General features: G+C 44.1%; 1 protein-coding gene across 1 annotated transcript in view; it reads right to left on the bottom strand.

Moving 5' to 3' along the window:
• TIMP2 (TIMP metallopeptidase inhibitor 2) overlaps window positions 1-13,806 on the bottom strand; it is a 34,592-nt gene that overhangs the window by 3,295 nt on the left and 17,491 nt on the right. Inside the window, exons 2-4 of the mRNA XM_066617238.1 lie at window positions 8,728-8,828; window positions 5,377-5,485; window positions 389-513 (exon numbers count right to left, since the gene is read on the bottom strand). Coding sequence (XP_066473335.1) covers window positions 389-513; window positions 5,377-5,485; window positions 8,728-8,828 — 335 coding nt within the window. The remainder of the gene's footprint in view (window positions 1-388; window positions 514-5,376; window positions 5,486-8,727; window positions 8,829-13,806) is intronic.

The following is a 13,806-nucleotide window of genomic DNA, read 5'->3' as shown; positions in this document are numbered from 1 at the left end:
AGAAATTAAGCCCTAGGGGAAAATACTCTAGTGATTCTGTACAAACTGATGGACTGTCAGGGCTACGCACTCATGCCATTCTTCCAAAATAGTAATTAAATTTTCATTAATATCCTTGGACAAATCCATGCAATGAAAAGTGACTAGAGGTGGGAGAAAACTGTTTTATTTTTTCCACAGAGTTCAGTGTTTTCCAAGGTTAGAAGAGCAGAAAGCAGTGTTACGTGTTTTTATTTCATTAGCACTGTTTTCTCCCAGCTCTACAAATGACAAAAGGAAATCTTTCTTCCCTGATTAGAGTCAAACAACTCAAATTGGAACATGGGATATTCTGTGTGTACAATTTGGCAGAAGTTCTAAAAACTGAAGTGTTCCCATTTGGGCTTACCTTGCACTCACAGCCCATCTGGTATCGCTGATTTAGACTCTTCTTCTGGGTAGCACTCAGGGAATCCCAAGGAATGATAAAGTCGCACAGTGTGATGTGCATCCTGCCATTGCCCTCAGATTTGCCTAGCAAAGCAAAATGGTTTTTAGTTGAGCCACATGTACCACATGCCCACAGAGTTACTGGCAATTCACAAAAAATATCTTTTTTATCAGCTTCCAGTCAGTTCATCCACTAGCAAGTGTTGGTCTTGGCTGGGGGTGTTACAAAAAAAAAAGACATTAATACAAAGCACTTCTCCTATCCTGGGATAGCTTTCTGTTAAATCAATAGATGATTACTGAGGTGCTGAGTCAGACCAAAGTTCTATCTTCTCAGCACTCTGTCTTCCAACAAGCAGCCAGCCAGATGCCACAGAGTACACACACCAGAACCAATCTCCTGTTCATCTCCAGTAGGCGGTAGCTAAAACCAGACCATCCCTGAGCCTCAAGGCTGCAGTTCAGCTGTCATGGCTGATAGCCACTGATAATATATAGAGGATATCCATTTTAAAAGCCATTTCTGCTTAAAGTCAATACAACATATTGAGGCAACAAATGTCATAGATTAAGGGCACAATCCTAACCAGGTCTACTCAGAAGTAAGTCCTATTTTGTTCAATAGGACTTGCTCTCAGGAAAGTGTGGTTAGGATTGCAGCCTAATTTTGTGTGGTGTGTTGCCAGACATATGAATCTGCCTTATAAAGTTTCAGGCTTCTGGTCCATCTATTTCTTGTCTTGCATTGTTTACCCTGGCTGGCATTGGCACTCCAGGGTTTCAGACAAAAGTCTTTCCCAGCCCTACCTAGAGATGCTGCCAGGGACTAAACCTGGAACCTTCTACCCCTAAGCTATGACCCTTTCTCCTCACTGAATTGCTCTACATTTTTCCATTCTGAAAGAGCAAAAGCCTTTCCCTTTTTTGTCTCTCTATACTGCTCCTGTCCTTAAAAAACTTCTGTTGTGTGGTTCTACAGTCAACTTTTTTTCATGCAGAAAAGCCACAGTAATTAAAAGCTTATCCAGGCATGGATTTTGAAGAGCCCTGAACATGTATTTTATCAAAGCAGTATATCACTGCTTGCCAACTGTAGTGCTTATAGTACTTTTAAAAACTGCAGGCTTAGCTTTCTCATCTGGGTTTTGCCAAAAAAGGATTTGGCGAAAAGACAGAAGACGATGGAGCAGTAGATCCACAACATTTGTCCTCCATTGTAAGGAGTAGTGTTGTGTCTGTGCTCCTTTAACCATACATAGTGGAGAAATTCCTCACCGTCGTCATCATCATTTTGCCATCTGTATCTAATTTTTTTCTAGGTATACTATTTACTATAATGCTAAGGATCATGGGTAATTAATCACAACAGTGCATCATTTGCTGGATCAAATGATATCTGGGCAATTCAGTCATGAAACTATTACAGTGAAATAGTTCATCTGAACTGTCTGTTATTTGAGGAATTATTCTGCTTCCATGAGTAGGGAAAAAATGTGTTGTCCAGACAAGGCCTACTTCATAAGGAGTTTCAAAATACCAGGTTCTAACAGACTCATGCCTACCCTGTAGATTACTGCATAACATGCCTTATTACAGCCCCAAGGGCCCTGTTAAGAATGAGCTGGCAACAGAAATGATAACAGATGTTCTTTCATGGAAACACCAGTAGGTGGTGCTTGGTACAGCACTACAAAGAGAATTTAAAAGCAAAGCAGCCCAAGGGCTTCACCTCTAAACTTGTACTTGAACATCAGGGCAGCCAGGAATCCGCACCACCATGTCATGTGGCACACACTTAGCAAAATAACTGGATTTAGTGATGCACACTAGCAGACCCTCTTTTAGCAACTAAGTAACTTTTTAAAAAATGTGTTTTAAGAGCTCATGCAACAATGTGCACATGTGATGGGAGATGTAACACCTGTGTCACAGGTGTCAGGCACTAGCCAACAGAGGTATGTGACATTTGTACAGTCACATTTCACAATGCACTTGCCAAGCTACACATGGCATTGGGAATCATATTTTCACTGCAATGACAAATTCTGGTTGGAGGATGTCCACATCTACATAAAGCCCTGGAGAACTGGTGCTAGCCAATATGGCTCGATGCACCAATGCTCTGACTCAGCTGAAAGCATCTTCATATATTCATTAGCATTTACATAATACTTTCAGGTGTTCATAGTATTGGGTATACATTATTCTCCTTCTCTGGCCGCTTTTTCTCCCCCTCCCCACCCTGGGCTAGCATGAAAACTGACTTGTTTTTTTCTTTCTCCCCTCCTCTCCTGGGTCAGCTCTTTCTTGCTCCTGGAAATAGATGCAGCTGCTGCACCTTCATCTGGCCATCTCCTTCTCCTTCCTGCACCCTATGCCTTTTGGAAAGACAAGGCAGGCATGGGAAGGAAAATGGAAGTTGGGGAGAACGGTAGAGACCAGAGTGGTCGTTTAGACTCCTCACCAGCTGAAGTCTCTGCTGCTCTCCCCAGCTTCCTTCTTCCATCCTGGGACAAGCCTCAGTCTTTTTCAAAAGGTGGGGAGACAGGATGGACTGTAAAAAAGAAAAAACTTCCTGTTTTCATCATAAAACCGGAAGCGGTCCCCCCCCTTTTTTTTTTACAGGACCTTGGGGAGGGCTGCAAAAGGGGGTTGCAGGCTCCTTGGAGCCTCCAGAGAGAACCCACATTGCACCACACAGGGTTAACTGCATTCATTTTAGTTCAGCATGCATTGAATTCAGCAACTTCTAGCCCAGTGATTTTCAACTTTTTTTGTCTCACACACACCGGCAAGGCACTAAAATGGTCAAGGCACACCATTCGTTTTTTGACCACTGACAGCACACTGTGCTGCCAATGAGGGGCTCACACCCCCCAGTGGCCCTACTAATCAACATTGGCATTCTTCAGTCTCGGGAGACTATGTATTGCGCTCTGAAAAGTGGTTCTGGAACAGCGTCTAGTGTGGCTGAAGAGGCCAATTCGGGAGTGACAATCCCTTCCTCACTGGGAGCAAATGTAAACTGCTGCTTCCTGTGTTGTGCCAACGTTGTATGGTGAAATTGGAGTGTCCTCTCCAGTGCATGAAGCTTGGGTAAAGAAGGTATGGAGGATAGGCTGTTACCCCTGCAGCAAAAAAACCCTCTCCACATCACTGAAATGGCCCAATGGAAAGGCAGAAGCCAATATGGTTGGTTCCAGCGGCGTTGCAAGAGTTGCCAGAACATGACTGTATACAGCCGCGCACTGCCTCAGGGACTCCGGCTCCTGATTTTGCCTCAATGTTGACTCCTGAAGCCTTTTCCAAAACTGGATGTAGCCACAAGGCAGTGCAGGTTTAGGATCAGAGTTTTCCTTCTCTTAGATGAGCTGCCTTCCCAGGCTAACGAGTCCCACCTACCCAGTGGCCCTACTAATAAATGACTGTTTTCCAACTTTCTGTGGCATACCTGGGGACCATTCGCGGCACACCTATATGCCACAGTTCAGTGGTTGAAAATGGCTGTTCTAGCCAGCACAGCACTTAAGGCAGGTAGCAGTCTTGTTAAACCCTAAGAGGGCTCTTGGATTTGTGATATTTGCATTCCACCCTTCCTTCAAAGAGCTGAGGGCAGTGTTTGAGCCTCACAACAACCCTGCAAGGTAGCCTATACCAAGTGACAGTGACTCACTCAAGGCCATAACCAGCAGGCCTCATAGCTAAGTACAGATTTATTTATTTATTTATTTGCAAATTTATACCGCTCTTTATCTCCTAAATGGGCATTCAAAGCGGCTTACAAAAAGTCAATAAAAACATAAAATACAATATAAAAATATAAATATTAACAGTCCCTCAAAAAAAGTGTGTAATCTAAAAGTCTAATTAAAAGCCAGGAGCAAAGAGCAGAAGAACCAACAAACACTAAAAAGTACAGAAGCCCATAAAAGTAATGCTTAAAAACTTTAAATATCCATATTAAAAGCTAGAACCTTAGAAAATGAGAGTAAAAAGAAATGTCTTTAAGCCCCACCGGAAAGCCTTTAAGGAGGCAGCAGTTTGTGAACTGAGAGAGGGAATTCCATAGAATTGGTGCCACTGTGGAGAAGGCCGTACTCCTTGCGCCTACCCCACCCACCTCCATAGGTGGCGGCATCCATAAAAAGGCCCTCTAAAATGACAAGAGAAGACCAGCCATATTATATGGAAGAAGGCAGTCTCTCAAATATCCTGGCTCCAAGCTGCATAGGGCTTTAATGGTCAAAACCATCACCTTGAATTGGACCCAGAAACAAATGGGCAGCCAGTGCAGTCACCAGAGCAGTAGCCCGACAGAGTCAAACTGCCACCCTCCAGCTAGCACATGGGATGCCGCATTCTGCACTAGTTGCAATTTCTGAACGTTCTGTACTAGTTGCAGTTTCAAGAGCAGCCCCACGTAAAGCAAGTTACAATATTCTAGCCTTGATGTCACTGTGGCATGTATCACTGTGGCCAGGTCTCTATGATCGAAATAAAGTGGCAGCTGGCGCACCAGCCAAAGATGGGCAAAGGCTCCCCTGGCCACAGCTGCCTTTTGGGAATTCAGGAGCGGCTGTGAATCCAGGTGAGCCCCCAAGCTGCAGACCTACTCCTTCAGAGGGAGCACAACCCCATTCCGTGCAGGACGATACTCTAGCATCTGCATTGTGGATTTCTGAACCAGGAGAACCTCTGTCTTGTCTGGATTTAATCTCAGCTTTTCAACCCTCATCCAGTTCCCAAGCACTTCCAGGCAACAGTTCAGAGCCTCCACAGCCACCTCGGCATTTAAACTTGGGTTTCCAATAGCCAAACCCAACACCACTCCGTCCACTCTCCTCCAGGCTCAAATGGCATCCTCCAAGAAACACAGTGACACTTGTTGCTCTTCCCCTTGATCTTTGCGAGTCAATGACTTTCAATAAGAGACAAGATATTCCTTACCTGCAATGAGATATTCCTTCTTGCCACTAACGTCCAGCGTTACTCCACACACTGCTGAGGAAGGAGCCGTGTAGATAAATTCAATGTCCTGGTCAGGCCCTTTAAACATCTGGAAGGGGAAGTAGTTGGTGAGACCAAGGGCTGGAGAGAGCAATGCAGTTATGCTATGAAGTTAATCTTAAGGACATAAGACAGGACATTACTAGGCCAAAGATCATGGCACCAATAGCTGCTGAGATATTTAATCTATCCATCAGCACTGCCAGTGAGACCACTGTCTAGCCATCTGTATGACAGTGTCAATGTTTAGCCTGTTCAACCATAGCCAATGTAACTCATTTCTAGTGGGGAGGGAGTGCATATTCTACAGGTGCTCAACAACCTCAAGTACTTCCTTTTAGCGCCCCCCCCCCCCTGCAAAATGTTTGGCCAGATAGAGCTGGAGAAGGTAAGGGAATGCAAGGGAACTCAGTAATTGGTTACATGCTGCCTAAGGGTAAGCGGGAGGCACTGACCCAGTTTGGTTCAGAGTGGGAAAGAGTGCACTGTGACCCAAGTTCAGCGAGCTCAAGTATCTAAACATGCTATGGGATAGAAGGTGCAGGTGTGTACTTGCTGCAGGGGCCTTTCAAGCCATTTCTTTTTCCTGCTCATCCTCAAACTGACCCATTCTCTCAATCCCAAAATCTCCTTTGCCTGCAGATGTGTCTGTGAAACACATACAAGGAAAACAACCTCTGCCATCAAGCATGTCTCATTAAAGCAAGGAGTTATCTAAGGAAAACTACCACATGGCTCTTGACTCCTCAAGCATTTTGTGTCTGACTCCACAACTTGTGGAATGAATTGTTGTTCATCATTCACATCAGTCTTTGCATGCTGGCTGCCATAAACTATCGTCTCTGATTTTGCTGTATTAAGGTCATTCTGGGTCCTATCAGACTCTGGTCGAGTTGGCCAGTCCCAGGCTAAGAACCCTTTGGCTCTTGCCCTTAGGCTCACAGCTCTGGGCAAGCCCAGCGTTTAAGTACCTGCAGGTCAAGCAGATGGGCAGGAACAGCAGCAGGCCCCGCCTCCAGCTAATTCCCCTTAGTTCCCCAGGCAACACAGCTCCCATCAGTCTATTTAGTACATCCAAATATAGGTTGTCCCTTGTTATCTGCTGGGGTTCCATTCCAGAACCCCTAGTGGATAAAAACAACAACCGTGGATTAAAAAACAGTGGAAAAATAGATTTAAAGACCCACTTCCAGGTTTCTTGCCCCTCCATTGCTCCTAATGGAATAAGGTCTTGCCTTGACATCTGCAGGGGTTTGATTCTGGGACTCCCTGCTGATACCATCAAATGTGTTAAATAAAAGCAGTTAAAAAAATTAAAAAGTGCGTCCCTTTACAATTATGGTTTAAAAACAGCTTTTCTTACTGTTGTAGAGAGGCAGTCAGCAATTAGAAATGCAAAAGACTCCCTGCCTTTGCCTGGCTCAGCTGAAGAATGGAATGATCGCTTGCAGGACACCTCCACAGGGCTCCCCAAGCCTCCAACTGAGTAAAAATAACGATTGGAACCACTTCCGGTTTTTGATTGTGAAACTGGAGTAGTTTCCAAACATTATTTTTATTCATTTGGAGGCTTGGGGAGCACTGAGGAAGCCCAGAGGAAGACTCCCTGAGGAGTCTGCAGGGCTCTCCGCACAGGCTAAATACTGACACTGTAGGCGTTTGGGAATCCCAACTACCACTAATGCAGACATACCAAAGACACATACTATATCCGGTGGGGGGGGGCAGTCGTGGAGGTTTCCTTGAGGTAAGGAAATGTTTATTTCCTTACCCTGGGGCAAGCCTCTGCTGCCCCAATGGGTCTCCCTTGATGTGCCCCAGCTCTTTTGCTAGCTCAAGTCCAAGGAGAGTAAGGGAGAGGGAAGGGATCAGAGGACAGATTAGGATCTGATACATGCTAATGCTGCCAAGATCCACCCCTCCCTCTCCCATTCTGTCTCCTGCCGGCTCCCTTCCCCACCCAGAAAGACTCCTATTACCCCCCTGCCCACCCTGTAACATCCACCCCAACTGCACTCTCTTGTTGCCACCAACTTACTTTTGCTACCCAAGGAAGTCAGAGTGACAGCAGGCCCCTAGTTGCGCACTGCACATGCCACCATATGGCCATTTACAACAGTGGAACAGTTGTAACATTGTACAGTACAACGTAACAGTGTTCTACTGCTGAAAAGGACAGCCCAGTCTTAGATAGGATGGGTCTGTATGTTGCTGTAGTTTCATAAACAAAGGTAAGTGTGGGTGTGTGGTGCCCAGGGCAAATGCCCCATCTTGTCACGCCCTAGATACACACCCTTGATCATGTTGGCTTTGAACATAAGGCTGGATACATGCTTGTCCAATATCCATGAATTCTCAGAAGCGGTTAGAGGAAAGATGATTGACAGCACCAGACTAGCTCTGCTTTTTCCATGAATAAACCCTCAGATGGAATGAATATGTGCTTGCAAATCTCACATGGTTTGCCACTCATGGATGCAACTTCCCACAAATGTACCGCATGCTTAGTTTGGGCCTAAGAGCAATAAAATTCTGATAGCTTGAATGGTGATGTTCACTCTCTTCTCAGGGGTCAGGGTAGGCCATGTTATTTGAAAGCAACAGGCTTTCAGTACAAAAGTAAGTCCCGCTGTGATCAATGTGGCTTACTCCCAGTAAGTGTGTATATAACTGCAGCCCTATTATTCTTGGCTCAGCCAGGTTTCTAGCAATATAAGTGGTTGAGGTTATCACCAAGGGCCAGACAACCCTGAGTGATTCATATCCTACAGTCTCTTTCCCCTCTCTTTGGAAAATCATCTTACAAGTTCATAAGCATTTGCCAGTTATGGGAGATGTAGTCCGCCTCCCTCCCTATCCTGAGATCATTATGACCCAAAGGACTCCAGGATTTTTGAGGTCCTTGTTTCCCTCACTCAGGTGATGCTTTTATCATAAAACAGGCTGGATGCAAGTATTTCTGTCTTGTTGGCCTGTGGTATGCCAAATTGGAAGTTACTTCAGTTGCTCCAGTCTTGGGCAGTTAAAGACCTGAACCAGGAAAGCCTGTTTCATAAAACCTTTAGGATCCTGGAATTACTTTGGATGGTAGTAACCATCCACCCAACCATCTTTCAAGGTCCTGTTTGCCAACAGTTGTATTGTACTAGTTAGAACAGCAACAAAGTTTATAGGTTTTCTCTGTTTTTATTCTTAATACTGTTTTATGCTTCTCTTTAAAAAAAAAATTAACAACAATAACACTTTGACCAAGTTCCATATGAGATCCCTGAGATACTGCTTGTTTGTTACCTTTATCTGTTTGATCTCATACTGGATGCGTTTGATGGGGTTCCCATAGATGTCATTACCAGAATCCACCTCTTTCTCAGAGACAGCCTTTGCTCTGATCACTGAAACAAAAGACATAGAGTAAATTAGTGGTCAGATACACTATCAGTCCAACTCTTTTCAGGCTTCCTACAATGCCACAGAATGATGAAGAATGCTAATTCTTCATCAACAGGTAAAACCTGAAGTCATTCATCTCTGTGTATATTCACAGGACAATTTATGCAGCCTGCTGCAATCAACATAGTGCCCTCCTCTTCAGCAGTAGAGCACAGCTGACTATTATAAAGAGAGCCTGGAAATGCCCTCTTACTCTGTTTGTTCCAGAGCAAAAGGACAAAGATCTGCACCATCTACAGCCAGGGTAAGGAAGGCTGCTGAAAATGAAGCATGTCACTGAAGGAACTTTTAAAATGCAGTACTGGTTGTTACAATGTGCAGGGCTTAATACAATACAGTAGTTGTTCCTGTTAAACCAATTTGCTATTAAATGTCAGGCCCTCACCTTGTCCTTAGTGAAATTGTCCAGTTTCACACACTGAAACTCCTTCCATGAAAAAATTTCATATTTGGCTCCTATTTAAAATCCTCCAAGAGTTTAATATGAATATCTACTGCTGTGCTGATCATAGCATTGTAAAGCAAAAAAGACAACGCCTAGGGGAGAGCAAGACTGGGCCAAGTTGGCTATAGTGATCAGAGTGTGCACTTGACCAACCTGACCCCCAAACTTTCAGCACAATCAGGGGGCAGGTGAGGGAGGTTCCAGTGCAAGATGTTGCTTCAGGGCTCCCAGCAACTGGATGCTGGGACTGCAATGCCTGGCATTACATACTCTCATCAACTAAAAGGACATTGACATTCCCATGTAAAGCTCAATCCAACCAATAATGGATGGATGTACCTCATTATTCGGTCTCCTATCATCACACATCACAAGGAAGTCCACAAACAGGACATACAATGGCAAGACACAGCCACTGTTACTCCTCAGCAGTTGACAGTATATTGATGCTCTACATACTTCTTGCGTGGCTTCCAATAAATCTATCCTTTGTTGGTAGTCCTATCTAGGGAGTAAGGCTGAACTTGAACCTGAATCCAAAAATCAATTCAGATGTTTTATTTTCTCCTCCAGTAAACTGTAATTGAATCTCATCCTAGAATTCTCTTTGTTGCCTTGAACTGGAACCAGAACTGAACTCCTACACACAAAATGTAGTAAGTGGCTCAAACTAAGTGAATCAATAATAAGCCACTCAGGAAATGCTTCTGAGGGGTGGTGAGGGCTCCTCTCTGCTTCAGCTGTATTTGGAGAAACTATTTTCCAATGAGTTCATCTAAAAATGAGGGAGGGAGGAGGTGAGATGGGTAAGTGGGCTTGTGGTCTTCCTGATTGTTGAGTAGAGGCTTCCCCTGTTGTCCAGCAATAGGGCTTTAGTGTGGAGGATTGTTGAGTTGAGATTGCTGGAAGTTTCCTGTGTTTCTGGAAATTTTTATTAAACATATTTTGTTGGGAAGGTCTTTTGAATTAAAAAAAAGCACAAAATATATTTTGCAAGTTAAATAATTGTTACCATACAGTATACAATTTATACAGTTGCACTGCAAAGAAAGGATTTTATTTTATTCTGTATGAAATGTATCTAAACAGGTTCAAAGTGTCTGAACAATTACCTATGTACTTTTTAATGCCTGAACCAGAAATGAACCAGAAGGTAAAAAAATAATAACTGGTGAACCTTAACCAGAATTGAAACCAGTCTTTTAAATTGTTCCAACTCCCTGAGTCTTTCCATTATCTCGCTGTTTTTAAAAGCCACCTGTGCAGGTAGTCAGCACACCTGACTGCCATAGTTGAAAAATCAGAAATAGGTAGGCTTAAACCTGGCCCATAATGTCCCATGCCCTGAATTAATTCTGGAATGAGGAAAAGGTGTTTTGTACACACGGTTGTTCATGTATTCAGGGAGTGAGAACTGGCATCGAAAATGGGTTCCAAGTCCTGATAAAAGCAGGTTGAAACTAAACCCTGTGCATTTTCTCAAGGCATAACAATGTGATCAAGGGCCAAATGCAAATTCCTGTCAAAATGCATGACCATTCACACATTAGTCTCCCACCGATCAGTCACACATTAGAGTCGCACATTACAGACCGCACTGTACCACAAGTAGGAAGCAGGAGCTTATCAGGTAAACCACACCTAAGAGCACAAAGAGCATAATCATACACCCAGAAACAGAAGAGAGTCAACCCACACATTACAGGGTGTGTGTATGGGTGGGTGTGCATGCATGCTGCAGATTGTTTAGGAATTAGGAGCGCTTATTGCTTAGAAATAAGTACAATAAAATGACTAAAAGGGGAGGGGGTCATAGCTTCTTAATTTTGCTGGATAGATGAATAAGAAGAACGTTGGGTAAGTAAACCTCCAACTCTTTAAGGCCCTGGATTTCCCATTCCATTGCATAATTTGAGGTAGGTTGAGCAACTCTCCTGTTTTCAATACTTTCTCTGCAACTATGAGGGCAAAGGACTCGTGTTTTGAAATTAAATTATAGACGTTGGGAAACTGAACTGAAAACACCATAGTAATGTTTTGGGTGATTTAAAATTTTTTTTTTTCACAATAGCATCATCAGGTCTGGTCATCATCATAATATCCTATATGACAAGTTCCATCAGTCAACTGCAATGCATTAAAAAGTACTGTACTTCCTTCTGTTTGTCATACATATGTTGCCAATCAGTTTCATTGGATATAAATTCCAAAGGGGTAACCATGTTAATCTGTAGCAATGAAAACAACAAAGGTTTTGTGGAACTGTAAAAACTAACACATTTCTTGTCGCATCAGCTTTTGCTCTGATCAGCTTATTCAGTCTGATGCCAGAATAAATGTGTTAGTCTTTGAGGTACCCTAGGTTTCTTTGTTGTTTTTATTGGATGGAGAGTTTCTCTGCTTTGAGAGTGAGTAACTTTTCCTAATGCTGCTAACAAGGGCATGAGGGTGACTCAACATCCTGCTTACCAGCAGATTCTTCAGCTGTAGTTGCCTTAGACAGGGTCAGATCACAAGTCCATCCAGTAGACTGTTCGAACTGTAGTTCTATCTACTCTGGTTGCCTAGGATTGAACCTAGGACCATTGGCATGCAAAGCATATGCTGTACCACCACTGAGCTCTGGCACCGACACATCCCCACAATAGAGTCTACGTCTGTCCAATGCAAGCTGGGTCACTCTGGAATGGAAGGTGGCAGTGGTTACCAGGAGGGTTCATAGGCCCATTTCACTTTGGCCAAGATCCAGGAGGAAAGTCAGTAAAAAGAGACCTTGAGGACTTTCCAAGGTTTAAAGTAAAACACAACAGTGCAAGAATCCTACCTGAAAGTGGTTGTACAGGGGGGCAAATTAGGACAATGCTCTGCACACATCCAAATAGTAGGAACACCCAGAAGTGGCTTCCGCTTGTGTCCAGGATGGCTTCTGAGGCTGAGGAAGGCCCATAGTCCACTCTGTGGCTTTTCCCTCGCCTCAGAATACCTCCTGGACATGTACGGAAGCCACATCTGGTCGCATCCAAGAGGCCCTTTGAGCCGAGGCCTGGCATCTGTTGATGCTGAGCACTGTACATAAAATGCCACCACTCTCTTAACCACCTCTACTGCTCTTTTCCTTCTGTTGTTCTCTAGATCCCCAAAAAGAGAAGGGAACAAGGAAGTGTGGAGATGAGGAGAGTGATGAGCTCCACACTCCCTCTTTTGATTTGTTCCTTTCCTTTACAAAACCAGAGAGTAGGATAAGGATGTGCAGAAGCAACAGATGGGTTCTCCCTATCATTCTGCTGCCTGAGGCAACTGCCTCAATTGGCCTCCTGAACTGATCCTGACTGGGATAGGTTCTTCTTCCAAGCTTAAACCAATGCATTATAAGTCTAGCTATGATTGTCTGGGGATTGATGATGCCAGTAGAATTTACTGAAGTTTCATGAAAATTGGCTGGGATGAGGAGTCTGATGGAGCTCCTCCATTGGGGTTAAGAGTGGTACAGCTGGAGCCAGAGCCAGAGCTGGGTTTCTATATTTGGTAAATTGGTCTGTCCAGGGGAGGGCTTCTTTTTGTTCATCTTCCTAGGTACTTTGGCAGCTTCTGTCTCTTTCTGCTTTGATACTTTCTTCTTTGGTTCTAAGGACAAAAGCGTTGACACTGTCAAAGTCCAGTACTGGTGGTATCAGGTCCAACCAAGTCAAATGCAAGACCACCATCACAACTTGTACCAGGGGTGTGGGTGAAGAAGTCTCAGCTGGTGCAGCAGCCAACAAACAGCTCCAAGGGGCATGAAACTGGTACCAGGACACAGAGGTCCACAAAAGGCTGCCCAAGAGAGTATATGGGCTTGAATGGCAGAAACACCAGTTGCACCATAGAGCCTGAAGCTCTGTTTCCCACAAAGTCACTCATAAAAGAGAAGACTGATCACACATAGTTTGCTTTGTAAAGTGCTCACGACTGGGACAGCAGTTTACTTTGTGCTCCCCACCGAGGCAAAGAAAGACGCAATAGTGGCTGTTGGTTGAAGGCAACTTCTGCCCACAAGACGTGCAGCGCTTGAAGGACACCACCCAGTGAGCCGTAGGCCCACAGCAAAGCCTGAGCAGAAAGGCAACAAATGTGAAGCAAAATCAAAACACAGAACAGAAAAGAAGAAAAATACTGGAAACCAAGTGAAGGAAAAACAGCAAAAGAAAGAAGAGGCAAAGTAAGCTCATTTGAGAACAATCCCAGAAGACAAACTTAAAAAATAATTTTAGAAGTCTCCTACAATTCTATCACTGTGCTGGCAGCAGAAGAACTGCTCAGGAAGCTGCAGGTCATCCCCTATCAGGGTCTGCACTCTCACTCCATGGGGCAGGGTCCACAGCAAATCTTTGGACTGTTCTAGAAGGTTTCAAAAGAGGCCCTTCGCAATGCAGAACCCTGTTGATGTGACTGCACAAATATCGCGAAGTGCAAGATTATCTCATGCAACACAGCGA

Source organism: Tiliqua scincoides, chromosome 2, assembly GCF_035046505.1.
Source record: "Tiliqua scincoides isolate rTilSci1 chromosome 2, rTilSci1.hap2, whole genome shotgun sequence".
Taxonomy (NCBI): Eukaryota; Metazoa; Chordata; class Lepidosauria; order Squamata; family Scincidae; genus Tiliqua; species Tiliqua scincoides.
Note: the sequence above shows the minus strand (reverse complement) of the source record. Positions and strands in the feature narration are given on the sequence as shown.